Source organism: Coturnix japonica, chromosome 4 (genome assembly GCF_001577835.2).
Source record: "Coturnix japonica isolate 7356 chromosome 4, Coturnix japonica 2.1, whole genome shotgun sequence".
In the NCBI taxonomy this organism is placed as follows: Eukaryota; Metazoa; Chordata; class Aves; order Galliformes; family Phasianidae; genus Coturnix; species Coturnix japonica.
In genome coordinates this window covers 46,116,703-46,133,002 of record NC_029519.1, presented here as the reverse complement: position 1 = coordinate 46,133,002, position 16,300 = coordinate 46,116,703, and the positions used below count along the sequence as shown (strand labels likewise).

Below are 16,300 nucleotides of genomic sequence, written 5' to 3'. Positions count from 1 at the left end.
ACTACAGACCTTTTCATAGTTTATGATAGTGCATTTTGGGTCAGCTGAAACCTTTAAATTAAGGCATTCTACTTCCATCACGTACTCTGTCCATTTCTGTATTTCTGATTACAGAGATCCTTGTTCTGAATTAATTCTTGTTATCACAGAATCACAGAATGACCTGGGTTGGAAGGAACCTCAAGAATCATGAAGCTCCAACCCCCCTGCCTGGCAGGGCCACCAAACTTCCATGTTTACTAGATCAGGTTGCCCAGGGCCCCATCCAACCCAGCCTTGAGCACCTCCAGGGATGGGGCATCCTCAGTGTCCCTGGGCAGTCTGTTCCAGCACCTCACCACTCTCCTAGTAAAGAACTTATCACAAAGCTTGGGGTGGCTTAGTCTGACAACTGCATGTGGTCTGTGGACAGATTTAATGATAACAGGAAAAGATTTCATACATAAATGAACATAGGAGTTGCTGAATTCCTCTGCTGCTGGAGGACTGCCCTTTGCTCATCTGTGCCTCTTGGCTATGAAGCCTTCTCTGATTTCAGCAGCATTTGTTCTACGAAGAAACTTGTCCATACCTGTCCTGTGAAAAAAAAATAATGTTGCTAGATCATTGCATCTCACTGTTTATCTACTCAGCTCATCAATTGTTGATAAACTATAAAGAGGGCAAATTCATTATTCAGCAGGAAATTATTCAGCAAACCATAGGAAAATCTGAATGCTTTGGGCCAAACTCTCAGTGGATATAAGCTATCACACACACACAAACTGTCACAAAGGAGAAAAGCTGATCTGTTATATCAGACTTGCAGAACTCTTCAGGACATGATGTTCTTCTACTGTGGTATTCTGTATACCCAGTAAACAGATTAGGATCTTGTCACTGTTGTATTATGTGTATGTAATACCGTTGTTGCTAATGCTAATGAAATGCTTTTTATCAGTTTTTTTTAATAGCACCTTAAATAAGAATGAAATACTGCACATTTTAAAACGATGGATAAAACTGATGTGCTTAAGCAGTCATCTTTTATAGCATGAAAAACTAAGGACATTTGATAACCCACAAGAAAACATCTCTCCTAGGTAATAAGTTCTCCCAGAACTGCCTTGCCTCTATTAAGTGGCTATCTTAAGATGTATTTATCCAACAGCTGCTTATCTGAGGAAATTTAGCTTAGAGATTTCATGAATTAAGCAGAAGTCATATGGATGAGGAAGATTACGTATGTGTGTAACTGCTGCAGATGAGGGTTTCCGTTTGCTAAATGGAAAATGGAACTTTGAAAGGAATAAATTAAGAACAAGGGTTTTAAAAATCATACTATTTGCAAAAAAATTCTGAAAGTTTGTAATACATTACATGGTATTGTCTATATAACTGCATCCTAGACAAGTTGCGTCTGGTCTGATACCATTCTTTTACTGATACCATAGGCAGTTACTTCTTCGCACTCATCTGCGGTTTGAAGCCGACGTTCTGCCTTTTAAATGGGTTTCTCAAACCCAGCATTTTGGTTTGGGGTTGTGCCAGGATGATTATAGCTGAAAGACCTTCTGAGTGCTTTTTCTTCTGTTCAGCTTAAGGATGATAATTTCTTTTTTTAAATGAGACTGTCTAAGATAAGATGATGGATCTGTGTTGGTTGTGTCAAGTTAGTTGTGGGGTTTTCTTGGTTGGGGATAGGTTTGTTGTTGGGCTTTTTTCAACCTAGTCTTACTTCAGATATGGCAGAAACATTTGCAAAGCACAATGTTGTAAAGGCAGAAAAGAATGTTAGTTTTGACTGCTTGTTGAAGTAACAGGGGAAAAAATAAAGTGTGATAAACGAAAATTGAACTCACCATTGACTTAATGATTCAACCTAAGAGCTACTGCTAAGCCCACTAGAAGAGTGAGACTTTCTGATGATAAACTGAGTCCTGTTAGATACTGAATTAATTAGGTCACAGACCTATCCATAAACATTGCCTTGGTCAGTGAATGTGCCCCATGGAAATCAGACTCCAAGCACCATAGCTGTGATCAAGCATTAGAAGCTTGGTTAAGTAGCTTTGGCATTAAATTTTAAATGAACACAGGTAGTAAGAATAGTAGTACTAGACATAAGAAGTTATGGGTCTCTTAGATTTTTTTAAATCAGTTTTCTGACCAAAGTGCTTACAAACTCTGTTTTCAAATTATTTAAATTATCCCATTTCCTATGTATTTTCTAGTAACCAAGATCATTGTCTGCTAGAAAGGAAAACCAGTTCATGAAGAAGTTAGGGGCAGTTTCCTATAATTTCCTGTATCTGAGTCTGAATGCTTGTGCATTGATCTGTCTAGAAATGTGTGGCTTATTAAAAAAGGTAACATGAGACATGAGGAAAAAATGCCAAAGGAGATTGATCAGCCAAAGCCTCAACGATTATCAAAGAAAGTTAGCATATTGAAGTGTTTCTTAAATATTCTTATTAATGAGCTGAAGTCCTGACCATTCATACGTACTTGTTTCTCATTTCTGCAGTAGGTGTAAAGGCAGCTTCCTTATGGTAGGCTCAGAAATAAAGTTGGAGCTGTTCATCACCAAACACGTAATAGAAATGTTTACTTTTGATCTTCTGTTTGTTTGTTTTGGTTTGTTTTGTTTTTATGCTGTATATTCACAAATGCACTTTAAAGAAAGCCAGGTGAAATTAGAGTTTAATTAATAAGCTGTTCTAGAGGGTAGGAGGAGTGGACACTAGGAAAGCCAGGGAAAGTCAGAAATTATATGAATGACAAATGAGAACTTCCATTTTCACTTAAGCAAGTATCACATTTGGTCTGAATCAGATGTTTTCCAAGCAACATTAAAATAGTTAAAGTTTTAAAATGAAATTACAATGAAGTACCAGAACCTACTTCTGATGTACAGTGCACAACATGCCTGCTGACTTGGTCAGGATGCAGCCGCAGTGGATCCTTGCAGTGATTTTCAACTTCAGTGCATTTAAACGTAAGGTTCATGGATGTTCCAGAGGCAAGCTGTATTTACTTGGTTATGAACGTGGGAACTTACTGAAATACCCTCAGGAAGGACTGTGTCCCCACAGCCTTCTTTCCCAGATCTACTCTGACCTGAAAGTATGAACATTAGCACATGAGGTGTCTGGCTCTAGTAGCAATGACTCTTAGCCAAAAACCCTTCCTTCCTGTTCTGTATTTTGTAATGGCTGATAACATCATAGAAAATATGGCTTAAGATGTCTCTGGGTTCATAGCCATAGGCAAAATTTGCTCTGATAACATTTTGGGGGCAGTTAGTTTGTCTAAATATCATACTGACCTACTGACTATTGACTTACTTGCTGTTAATTTGGATAAACACCTGTGTAATTAAGAGCACAGCAGAGAAAAGTACCTGGCAAGGCTTCCTACATGCATTCCGTTGTCCACTTACCTGTCTCTGCCCTTCTCTGTCATTTCATCCCTTCGGGTGAATGTACTTAGAACTATGTTTATCTTTGCTTTGTGATTTAGCTTGAGTAAAATAGGAAGGACAAGCAGTCCCTCTAAAATTGATTTCTCTCTTATTTTTATTGTTACTGTTGTCCAGTCCTACTTCACAATAAATAAATAAATAGACCAGTTTGGATAATGCATCTATACATACTATATAAATAATGGGATGCTTTTTACTGACTTGGTTACACAAAGGACTTTTGGGAGCAAATGTGCTGTAATAACCAGCTTGTTTAAATTATTGAAAGCTGCTTACATTGCTCTACAAGCATTCACCTAGCTGAAAAATGAGCATAATAGTTTATCCTTGGGAATTTCCAGTCAGAGATCACATAAGGAAGTTCTTAGTGGGACTCATATTTAAGTGAGTCCTGAAAAAAGAAAAGAAAAAAAAGGTAAAAATCTGACTCTATTGCCAGTGTTTTGTGACTGGCAAATCCCAACATCTACTGCAAAATAGTCTTGAGTCATGTTTTCATTTTTAAAGATGTTGGATGAAAACTCAATATTTCTGGGAAGAATCAACTGATGTTAAGGGAAAAAACTTTAGCATCTTCATTTTCATCTTTTTTTTTTTTTTTTAATTAAAAAATACCTCTTAGAAATCGTCTATTTTTTTTCTTGTTTTTTCTTTTTCTTTTTCTTTTTTTTTTAACTTTTCTTTTTCCCCCAGAATACATCAACCAGCCATCAAAATAAGACATCTCGAGCCGTGGAAAATTGCTCTAATTGTTATTGGAACAGCATTGGCAGCAGCCATCACCATTGGTCTCCTAGTTTATTTTCTGGCATATGGTAAGTTTTACAGAACTTACCACTGTTCTGTAGTTTAGTGCATCTCCTTTGTGCTTGTGGCACATAATGCTGAGATTTTGTTTTTCATTATTCCACTGGATTCTCTGGATTGGTTTCCATACTCATTTAGCATCTTTGCAGATCTCTTCTCAGGATCATTTCCTGCTACTCAGGGTGCTGCTTAGGGCTGTGGTTTCTGTTGCCTTTCACTTGCTTTCACTCCTTTTACATCTTCCTCTTGATCTGCTTCTGGGGTGAGGTCAACACATGAGCCTTCTGGCCTTTGGTTAAGCAAGTGACAGCTGAACCACTCAAATCTATGTGTGGTGTTTCCCCATTCTCCTGCTCTGATCTCCAGCATCTGCTTCCCAGTGTTCAGTGTTGTGTGGATGTGCTGGCCAGGAAGGAAGGTAGCTGACCAGTAGGATGCTACTTGTGATCTTGTGTGCATTGAGCCCAGTGTGCTGCTCGATGGCCACAAAAGTAACTGCTGGAGAAAGTGTGGGGTTTTTTTTTTTGCCACTGCTTGGCATAGATCACCCAGCAGAACTGAGTTCTTGTTCCTGGGTTCCTAGCTTTTAGAGGTTTTATTTGAACGGGCTAAATACAAGTGAAGGATTATCCTCTCCCAGACATCTACTTAGTTGCCCCCAGACCTTCTAAGTTCACAGTTCTTCGTGCATTGCAAGTATTGCCTGTTCCTCTTCTCTCTACAGATCAGAAGCTCTTCTATTACAGTGGCAACATAAAAATCACCAACATCCAGTACAGTAACGAATTGTCCAGAGAGACCTCAGGAAGGTTTAGAGACCTGAGCGAGAGGGTTGAGAGACTGGTAAGTTGGTACTGTCAAGCTTTTCCTTTATTGAGGAATGTTTGGTGACAGAAGAGCCTTTAATGTGAACAGCCATCACCTAGACCACAAGTCTCTGGTATGCCCTAAAACCCTGGGTGGTCATAGGCATGAGCAGAGCATTAAATCTGTAGTCATACTAGGCAGACTAAGCAGTCCCTAAATAACTTGTTTTAGCACATCACCTCTCTTTGTCACTGCAGTGGTGAGGTATATATTGATAATATTCTCGGAATCTTTTTACATCAATGATAATTTTTCTCTTTCCCTGTCTTGAGCCTGACTGCTGTATGCCCTTACACATGTATGAACAGCACCAGGCACACAAGAGTCCAACCAGTAGTGACAGAGTTCACCAGACACCAAATCATTTCCCTCCTCCCTCCTCTTATAGCTAGCTACCTGGCACCGCTTTCTGGTTTTTATGCTGCCCCACTGTCTTGAAGGGATGCATGCTTTTACACCCTCTCCTTAAAGGGGGTGGGGAGCTCTGTCTGTCAGACTGCTACTGGTGTTGTGAAAACAATACGCAAGCCCTTTTCCTGCTTCTTTGGTATGTTTTGTTGGGAAACCTTCCTACAAATAACAGAGGGTGCTCATACAGTAGCTATGGAAATAAATAGATACATTGCAATTTCCTTTCTTGTTTTCTCTTTGAGACACTTCCCCATGGATAATTACAGAGTTTAGCTCTTTACAGCAATAAACATGTGATTGTGCTTGTATCTTTTTGTATTTCATTCATTAGAGTCTGATACATATCTCTTACCCCCTGTTTAGCAACCTTGCAGATACTCTATTAATAAGACTGTCAATGCTTTGCTCCCCACTATCATTTAACATAGGGACATGTCATTTGTTCACAACAAACTGTGAACGTTGTACTGGAGAAGTAGGATTTGGCATTCTTCTCTGGCATCTCTTCTCAGCTCTATTGCTGAGAGCCTTGAAGATCTTAGTCAAGTTATCCTCTTTTTTTGTACTTCTTTCCCTTCTGCTCCCTTTTACTACCAGTTACTGCACTGTATTTCACAAGATCTGCTTCTGTTGTGTGTCTGTATGTACTCTTACACAAGCTGCGTTTACTTAGGTGCTACCAATTGACAGCTATTACCTAATAATGGCAAGCTTTAAACCTTCTGATAGGACCTTGGAGAGGGAATGCAAGGAGGCATTGTGCATTGCTGAGTTAGGAGGAAGGAAGGGGCTGAGAAGTCCCTTTCTTCAGCTTCATTGTCACCCTTTCCCTCTCCCCTCCCCCCCCCCCCTTTTTTATGTAATTCCTTCAGGAAAGAATCGCCAATTTTAGCTAAGAAGTTCTTTCTGACAGTGTCCAGTGCAGCCAGAACATCTGCTGAACGTTGCTATTAATTCAGGTACTTGAAAGAAGGTCAGTGATTTAGAAGCTCTGTCTGCTCGGTGGGCACTGGGAACTTCTGACAGTAGCGAGGATAAATACCAGTGCTGGTTGATCAGTGAGAAACATGATTTCAGAGTACATTAATTCTACCAGATAAGCAATGTTGTAACTATCATACAGCAGCAGACAGTTGCCTTTCGTTAATTCCTGTGACTTTTTTTTTTACAAGTTGACTGTAATTCATGCTTTAAATTTTACCTTGCTCTCTCAAAGTTGGTGTGTTCTTTGCTGGATGAGACTGAGAATTGTCTGTCGGGTTTGTTAGTTTTTTTTTAGTGACTCCACACGCTAATCAATGGCATTACGGTCTCCATGAGTCTGTTTCTGTCAAAGCAAAGCAAAGTGGTGATAAAAATCAAAGCAATCTTCCTAGAGAAAGAAATATCTTCTTGATTTCTTAGCAGACAGCTGCCTCAGAGCACCTATGTTTTCATCATCATTGTTTTCACACCATCTTTCTAATAGAAGTGTAGATAGATGAGTTTTTTATCATGGTTCCTGATTTGTTTGGATTTACCAAAACCCTCTGTAGTCCTACCCCAGCTAGGTTCACAGTTTTAGATGCCCAAGCCTTCCAGTCATCATTAGTAGCAACGATACTTTAAGCTCATGTTGTGAAATAATGAGTCAATGCAGATAAATGCAGCATCTTTCACAATACTTTGTGCAGAGTGAACAGAAGTGAATCATCTCTGATAATCAAAAGCATTTAAATTACCTGAGTTAGTGCAACTCCCTGCTAGTGTTCCCTTCTCTGATCCCTCCCTTATGAAGCCTTCTTTGTTCCCTGAATAGCCCTGAAAGGAACTCTTATGAGTGTTGAAGTTTCTCTGTGAACAAGGCTTTTAATCGCATTGATAGGTCAACCCATGCCTTCCTTGGAACTAGCAGAAAGCATCCTAATGTTTGCTTTAATTTCCACAGCTGAATAGTAACACCCATTGTGTGACATTCCCAACTCTCTTATCTCATTGAAGGCGGGAGGGAGTGCAGGGAGATCATGCCAGAGAGCTGATGAAGCCAATGTACCAGTCAACATCTCAGGGCTGACTGGAAAGTCTGGAAAATGGATTGTGGGGTGGAGCTGGGGGGACTGAGGAACAGATGATGAAAGCTGTCTGCTTCTTGCTTAGCTTCATTTGAGCGGCTATAAGGGTTCCCTTTGTGCTCTCTTTCAAGAGCAAATCTGACTGAATGCTGCTGTGGAAAGCGATGTTCCAGTCTGCCAGTCTCCTTGTCTTTCTGGCTGGTCCAGTCATTCTTCCCTTCCTGGCCTAAAATGCACTGTGCCGGACCCTTTGCTCTTGAACTGAATACAAAGGGCACATTTGCATCCACTGTTTTGTAGTAGGTCCACTTATTGCTTGAATGATCTGTGCACATCTTAGATGCCATTGTTTTCCTGCACTGTTATACTCTTTGGTTTTCTCTAGTCCCTGTATCAGCTTATTTTTTTTCTTCCCCCACAAAATCTATTAATTCTTCTTTTAGATTTCCCAAGTGTTCCATGAAGGCCATAACCACCCTCTTAGTAACAGCATCCCAAGGGAGATATCCAAAGCCCTGCTCTAAGCTTTGCTTCTTTAATTAAAGAACCCCCCGGCACCACAAATTGCAGCCAGAACTGAGACAGCTAGCTCGATATGGATCCAAGTGATTCTGGACATCAGTGCCAACTGCCTTGTATTCAGGGAGAAAGATGGAGGTCCCTTGCCTTTGCCCAGTGCGGAAAGCAGTCTTTGACACTATGGGAAGGAGTTGTGTGTTGAAGAGAGCTTGAAATGAGCACTTCTTAAGAGAATTGCCTCAGACAAAGGCTGGCAAATGTTTAACTGTGAGAGACTAATGGATACTAAGCAACTATGGCTTGTGTCCCCTTCAGTTCATGTCTGGTTGCTCAAGAGAGTGAATACCAGCCTTTACTCTGCTCACCAATGACTTGCGTATGTACCTATCTGCCCTTCTTATCACAATAACTTTCTGATTCTTTTTCCAAGATACTGTAGGAGAAAGAGGGATGCCTATATGTCTTTCAGACAGACTTTCCCCTCTTTCAGTACAATCTAAACCACGCTTTTACTTTCCTGGGCACCCAGTATACCCCTGCTGCCTACTTTTCTGGCCAACCTTACTGTCGGGCTCCTTCTCCCTCCCCTAATCCATGTGAATGATTCCTTTTGAGGACTCTTGCTTTAGGCACTGTACTCTACCCTGCTTTTGGAGATCTGCCCTGACCACTGTCCCATATTCTCTCCTGCTCTTTTGTAAGCCAGGCTGTGGGCTGGGTGGATAGATGCTCCTCAGGTAGGAGTGTAGCATGGCTCCCTCCTTGGCTAATTGGGCTGCTGGGGTAGAGGCGTTTGTTTTCCCTCCGTGAGTACCACAAGCCACAGAATGGACTGACATGGGCTTCCCTGCCATCTCCATGAGGTACCTGGACTCTCCCAAGTAAAGGTCCCCAAGAGACAGAAAAGAATTTTTCAAGTGCTTAGAGATGATCAGGAAATGACCCACCTGGCCCCTTTCTCCCACTGAGGTTTCATGCATTACAATGTGTGAGTTTGCATGGCCTCCTCTCTCAGCCATCATCTCTGTGCTTTAATACCCAATAGCCTTGTTTGGCAATTAGATTAGTCTGCAGCAGGACAGTTCTCCTAACCAAAAGACGAGCTGTCTGCTTTATATTCAATTATAAACTTGCTATAGTCCTGATTTGTGTTGTGAATAGCTTACTTTCACATTTGTAGAGCCAAAGCTAAACTTACTGGCTATGCTTTCCATCTGAGAGAAATTCAGATAGAGCCTAACTTAGAAGTCTAGCGGGGGAGTGGGTAGATGAGACTCCTCTTTTACAAGACTTAGCTTAGGTGTTAAAGTACATATAGACATGAGATTCTATACAGACGTGCACCAGAAGCAAGTGGTTTGCTCGATCAGTGCCTTACGTTCCTTCCAACAAAGCATCCTTTTTTCCTCATGTGAAATATCTTTTAGGATTATTACGAGGAGAAATACTAAAATAAATAGAGAGTATTTCACAACTTCTGTTTGGAAAGCTCATTTTAAGGGTATGTTTCCTGCAAAATCAAAGTATTGCCCTTGGATTAGCAGGACATAATAAGGGTGCCCTCTATGGGTGGCCAAGGTTGGAAACAAAGCAGAAAGCAGCTTTCCTCATTAATTCTGCCAAGTGGGAAACATGGCAGCGTGCCAGTAGGCATGGTGACAGTTTGACAGCATGTTTGTTTAGCTCTGGAATTAGAGGTTGAGGCTGAGCACTGCAGGTGTGGTCTTAAAGACATAGGTGGAATGCTGCTATGCTGAGCGAGGAAACAAACCTTTTTTGGAAATTCCCATTGAAATCAAAAGGAGAAAAAGACTGGAGTATGGTAGTCATACTCCATGCTGCTTTTTAAACTGAGAAACTTTCTTTTTGTTGACTTCTTTCCAGTTCTTCTTGTTTTCACTGAAAAAGGAAAAAGAGGAAAATAGAGTGTATTTTGAGATGTTAGTGGGAATTGATGCAGTGTATTATGTGAAGCTGCAGTTGAATGGTTTTCATCACCAGTAAGATTTCTAAATGTCAGTTTGAAATCTGACTACCTCAGTAGCATGAATTTGTTATCAACCAATTGCCTAATATTTCTTTAAGTTTAATGCAGAGATACTTTAACTTCTTCATGCAATGTGACTTTCTTAAGTAATACACATATAAACTAATTTTTAATTGTTTTGCCCTCCTCCCTCTCCCCCCTGCTCCCCCTGCCTTGGTTAATCAAGGCCAAAGATCTAATAAGCATGTACTGGGTTGCAAAATCACAACACTCTCCACTTCCCCCCAATAACTGAAATTCAGATCCAGTATGCATCAAGAAAAAAGGTATAAAATGAGCACAAGGAAAATGAATGTGAACATGAGCTGGAAAAAGGAATTCAAAATGAAATAAAGGGCAGTTATTGATAGTGTGTGTGACTAAGGGTAGAATCTTATCTTAATTATAGACCTGCGATCCAGAATTACTGCATTGTTTGCTGCTAATTAAATCAATGAAGTGATTAAAGATGTGAGCTGGTGTCACTGAGATCAAAATCTGACTGGTCAAGAGAGAGGTTGTTTAAAACACGGTGTTGTCAAGAGAGAGAATCCAAATTCAGTACTGTACTTGTGTGATCAGCATCATTTAGGCACTTATAACTTGACTGCATGACTATTGAGATGTCCTAGATTTTCTGAAAGTAATCTTATCCTAAGATCTATTTGCTCTTATATTTCTACTTCTTACATATTAGTGTGGCTTAAAAAAAAAGGGAACAGAGTAGTTTTAGTGGGAAAAGCCTGCCTTTCAAGGGGCTGAAAAAAAGCCCTTCTCTGTATTTATGCCTAGGTGGGTTTCTCTCCAAATCTGGATTTTCTGGAAAATCTCCTCTCCAAGTGGACACAATTTCTGTTGCAGTGTGAAAGTTTTAGGAAGATAATTATGGACAATTGAAAGCTGTGAGTACAGATGGGGATACTTACATGACCTTAATTCCAGCTGTCGCTATTACATGGCTGTAATGAAACTACTGCCATGGCATTCCTTTTAAATTGGTTACACTGGAGATGAGTATGATCCTTTAAATCCTGATGTTATACCAGGTATTAGCTCTCTTAATTTCTTCCATCCCAGTTATTTATCTGGCATCTGTTTCATTTAAGAACTGTTCAGCTGAGCTCATTTTAGTGCAAAGTCAGTGCTTACTTCTTTGCTTTATTAGTTAGCTAATTTAAACTTTGTGAAGAGTTCATGGTGATGTGTGCAGGTGCATGGGATCGCGCCGTTCTTGCCCGCCATGCTGGGTATGACACACACTGTCTTTGTATGTGTGGTTTCTGATGGGAAAGTTTCAGATCTTCTGGTTTGCCAGAGGCCTGTAGATTAGCACACTCACTCTCCTTCAGGTCTGTTTTCTTCACCTCAGGCAAGCAATGTGGCTGTAGGGTTGCCACTGCTGTGAGTAATAGGTATCTCTGTTTCTAAAGCGATTGTAATGTCCACATCTTGGTTCAGGATAGTGCCAGTTTCAATTTCTCTTGCTGTCCCTGTTCGTTTATCTTTTTCCTGTACCCTCTTCCTCTCATCTCTGGTTGGGCTTTCCCCTAACCTCTCAGCTGAAACCTGTGTAGGAGATAGTCAGGCTCCCAAGCTTACTGCGGCTGCTGCTTGATTGTCAAATGGCTGCCTGGACTCTCATAAGGCTGGGCTGTACGTTGGATGCAAACTGGCCAGTGATTTAGATGCTAGGTGCAGAATTAACACAGCTGATAACTGTAATTTATATTGCTTCATTACTGTCAAATACTGAAGAGAGTCACCGAACCAGGCAGCACATTCTAGTTTGAAAAACTCTTAAAAACCCTGGTCATAATCTTTACATCCTAAAGAGCTAGCAAGACAAAGGGAAAAATGTAGTCCGGAGATAGCTGTAGAAGGACTAAACAGGCAGCAGACAGAAGAATGGTAATATTGAGCAGCAAGAAGATTCCCTCTCAAACCAAATGAATGCCTTTGAACATCCCAATAGCACAATTCAGTGGGTCCAGCAAATATATCAGAGAAAAGTTCTGTCAAACTGATTTTAAGTTAACATTTTTGATGAGTCCTTTTGTCCTGTGTGAGGTGGCAGAGCATTGTGTGGTAGAAGGAAGCAAGGCTGCCACACCAACCTTGCTGGGTCAATTCTAGACCCAGCCACACATCTAGACAATCACAGCTCAAGTCAGCCTCATCTCATAGTGAACAATCTGATTGCTGTCACACATGACCTAATTCCAGAGCTTGCTTTTCGTTTGGGTCCCGGGGAGGCAGGGCGTATCTGCCAACTCTGACATCACAAAAAGCTCTTTGGGTTCAGAGGGTTGGCCCTGCTGACATGGTGCGACATGGGAAGAAGAAGATGATGAGATCCAGAGTTACTCAAGGTAGAACAGAAAAACAAGTCTTGTTCATCAAGGTGCATGACAACTTGTGGCTGTACGGAACAAGGAAGAGACTCCTCTGTGGCTGGATTTGTAGAAGAGTGGGAGAGTTTTGCCCTTTTATTTTGTTTTTGGTACTAGCTACTGTAGTACCATGGAAAGGGTTCAAGAGTGAAGTCCAGGTTATCTTAGAAAATCTTACTGCATAGAGGAAAGTTTTGATTTCAAAATAAAAAAGAGAATTTGAAACTGTTATAGCAAAATACTAGGCTACGTTACATTGAACTAAAACGTCTTGTTTGAACAAATGCTAAAATAAGGTCTGTCACAAAAATGCTGTTCACTTGAAAGTACTTGGCACTTTGTTAAGAATGATTATAGACTTTGTCTACAACAGTGACTGTCACCATTCGCCAGCTGCTAGATGAGGGCTGGGAAAACAGGCAAGATGCACTTAATCAGTGGTGAAATTAAGGGATCTGAATATAACAGCGTCTCCTTTGAATTGCTGCAATCAAAACAAAATGCTTAAAATGACAGTAGATGCTTCACCCAGTCAGGCCTGGGTCCCACCTAGTTGCTGAACAAAGTTCTACTTGCTTTTGCTTCCAGAGTTATTACTCAGACTGAAAAGAAAGCTATAAGCACGCCAGAGAAAAATGTTTATTGTTGGATATGGGTGTGAAAGGTTTTACCGAGAGATTTATGGTAAAAATAGGCATTAGGCAATTATTCTCTGTGAGTTATTATTGGCACATATCTTCCTAATTTTTTTCCCTCCCATATAAGACCTACATGAATATAAAGATAACTGCTAGTGATTCAGGTTTCCAAAATCATTGTTGAAGGAAGGAGTATGTTTGGGATAGATTCGTATTTGTCAGAAATCAGTTCATCAGCGGAGTGGGGGTTGGGGGCCGCGCACAGAGATTTGGCAAGCACGTCTGTCCTGGTAAGAGATAGCAGGTTACAAAAGTGGAAAAAAATACCATATTAGATTTGAAGATGTTAAAGACCCTGTGAGGACCACTAGAAAAGAAAAAAGAAATTTAAAAAGATGGTATATTTATTCTATTGGTTATGTAGCACTAAGGCAAATCCAAAGATGGGGAAAATTAATGATGGTTTTCTGCTAAAACAATGATCAGGGAAGCATTTAGATTTGTGACATGAAATGTAAGTAGAAATAATCAATATTTTGTCTGAGGTCAAATACTTTCAATAACCAAAGGCCATGGATGGGGGAAGCAGGCTTTAGAATTGAAGGAAACAAAATACTTTATTTCTAAATACACATCTCATGAAAGGCAGTGGTAGCAGCTGGTGGTCTGCAAATTGGCAGTATAAATTCCATTTTACATATACAGTAGCTCATTGCAGTTGATATCTGTACACTGTATTTTTTCTATGTAACTGTCATTCCAAGTGCTTAAGTAATTTCAGATGACTGTCAGTAACAGCAAGATTTCAGCTCAGTGTGTGACCATGAAGTACTTCTATTTTTTTCTGTCTGCTGTATCCTTTTCACCTCACTATCACTCAAAAATAAGCAGCTTTAATCTTGAAATTATTCTGTATGTATGAATGTCTGGCTTTGTCTTAGAACAACCAAGGTTGGAAGGACGGGTTTGTGTTCTCTGGGAGGAATCATCCCCAGATTTCTGATTTATTTCCTTATTTTAGTATTGAGACTTCATCACAACTTTGAGAACTCTGAAGGCTTGGTTGTGAATCGAACTGCCTGAATGGGCTCAAACCTACAAAAAATTAAACTTGCATGATTTTATAAAGTGTTTTAAGTTGTTGGGTTTGGGGATTTTTTTTTGTAATTATTTTTATAGGGTTTTTTTGTGGTTTTTTTTTCCCTGTAACACATTTGACACTTCCAGGGTGTATACATTTGATTTACTGGGTCTTGCCGGTACAAGGAACTGCATAACTCAGTTGTGACTTTGTTGTTTCTCAATACTTCAGTGATCCTGAAGTATTCCTGGCAGAATTTCATGCTCTGTTATATCACACTGCATTGTCTCACACTGATCATGCAATTTTGAGACAACATTCAACCTTAAGCAGGATGTGGTTAAGCTGGTACCAGCAAAGATGTCATTCGGGGATTGATTCCTTATACTCAGAAGTTATAAAAATAAGTTCTAAACTTCTTCATCGGAAGATGGCAAATCACAATAGTGACTGGGAGAGTGTAGAATTTGACATCACTGGAATCCTTGGTCCTGTAGAAATCTATAGCAAAACTAAACTTTCTATCAAAAAAGATGCCTACAAGAGAGGTTTGGTGCAGTGTGCAGCACAGCATGCTGTATCCTTTCTGTTAGCAGCCTTTTGGATGCTACATTTGGAAAGATTGCTGTAGAGTGTTTCCAGAATGCTTATAAATATCCCATTGTGCCTAGGAATAAATGGAACAGTAATCTAGTGGCATCATAATGTACTGTGCCGTAGGTAAAATGGGGAACAGCAGAAGGAAGTCTGGCATTGTATTATTAAGAGTTTGGGTTAGACTGAGTTTCTGTGGCTCTGCAATCTGTGATTTTGTAACTGAATGTTTTTTTCTGAGCACTCCTTCCAGCAAAACATCCCCAGTTTTTTTTTTTTTTGTTATTTACTTGTATTATTTTTTTTTTTTTTCAACAGATGGACAAGACATTTCACAATTCCATTTTAAGAAAGAAGTACATCCGCTCACGCTTAGTCAGAGTGAGGTATGTAAGATTCTAAAAAACACATAGAAATGAGATGTAACAAATTGCTCACCAGGCACGGCTAGAGAACCGTTGATGTGATTAATTGTGGGGTCTTCTGTATGTCCAGAGTATTATCTCTGACTGAGCATCCTGGTGCAGAATATAAATCTGTCAGTCCAAACTCTGTATGAAGTTGTGCTTGAATCTTCAGTAAGCATTAGCTAATAAAACAAATATAACTTGAGCTATCTGAAGGTTAAAAAAATAAAAGGCATTTTCTAAACTTTCTTTCACAATAATGCAGATGTTGTGATGTCATTTTACTTTTACAATTGCTACTCTGCTAATATTGTCAAGGAAAACATAAGTATTGGTAGTTAGGAAGGACTCTTTTGTCTACTGTTGTATCTCTAAGAGCAGGCATAAGCACATACTTACAGAGCAGTAGCAGCACAGGATAACTACTGCAGAGGATAATTGCTCCTCCGTATGATACCTATCTCCAGCTATTTACCACTTGGGATTTCCTGAAGTGGTTGTGGTTTATCTGCTTGGCCCTCAGTAGAGGTCTTTTCTGAGGACTTGTCTAATCCTGAACTCCTTGCACCTCCATCCTTTAATAAGGAATTTCCTGTGAAAGCACCACCTCCTTTGTATCATTTGATGGCCTGTAATTCTTATGCTGAAGGAAGTGGTGAAAGTCAGTTTCCATCCCTCCTCTCTGATCATCTAGTGGTACCAGACACTTCCTCTTTTGTTTCTGAACCCCATGAGCTCTGCTCTTTGTTTTTTGAAAGCTCCAGTATGTTCAGCTGTTCCCTGCAGATGCTGTTTCTTCTTGCCTTGCTCTGAATCTCTGCTCTGCCACTTTTTGCAGTGAAGAGATCAGGGATTATGGTGGTGAAATGATGTTCTTGTTTTGCTTTATTCTCTTTTCATTTGTCACTAATACCTAGTGTTTGATCTCTCTTTGTAGTTCTTTTGTTTGTGAAATTCTAGCTTCATCTTAGCTTAACTCGCAGTTAGGCATATCACACAAGTCATTATTTGAATATTTCAGTGCAGCTTAGGGAATGTTTGCAGAT

General features: G+C 40.0%; 1 protein-coding gene and 1 long non-coding RNA gene across 2 annotated transcripts in view; one reads left to right on the top strand and one right to left on the bottom strand.

Moving 5' to 3' along the window:
• Positions 1–16,300, top strand: part of LOC107313524 (transmembrane protease serine 11E-like) — a 38,486-nt gene that overhangs the window by 3,506 nt on the left and 18,680 nt on the right. The window contains exons 2-4 of the mRNA XM_015861846.2: positions 4,157–4,278; positions 4,995–5,113; positions 15,166–15,233. Coding sequence (XP_015717332.1) covers positions 4,157–4,278; positions 4,995–5,113; positions 15,166–15,233 — 309 coding nt within the window. The remainder of the gene's footprint in view (positions 1–4,156; positions 4,279–4,994; positions 5,114–15,165; positions 15,234–16,300) is intronic.
• LOC107313525 lies at positions 325–7,496 on the bottom strand. The gene is made up of 3 exons (XR_001555029.2): positions 7,270–7,496; positions 6,750–6,875; positions 325–576 (listed from the first exon to the last, which is right to left on the bottom strand). It is a non-coding gene; the product is annotated as an uncharacterized LOC107313525 (long non-coding RNA).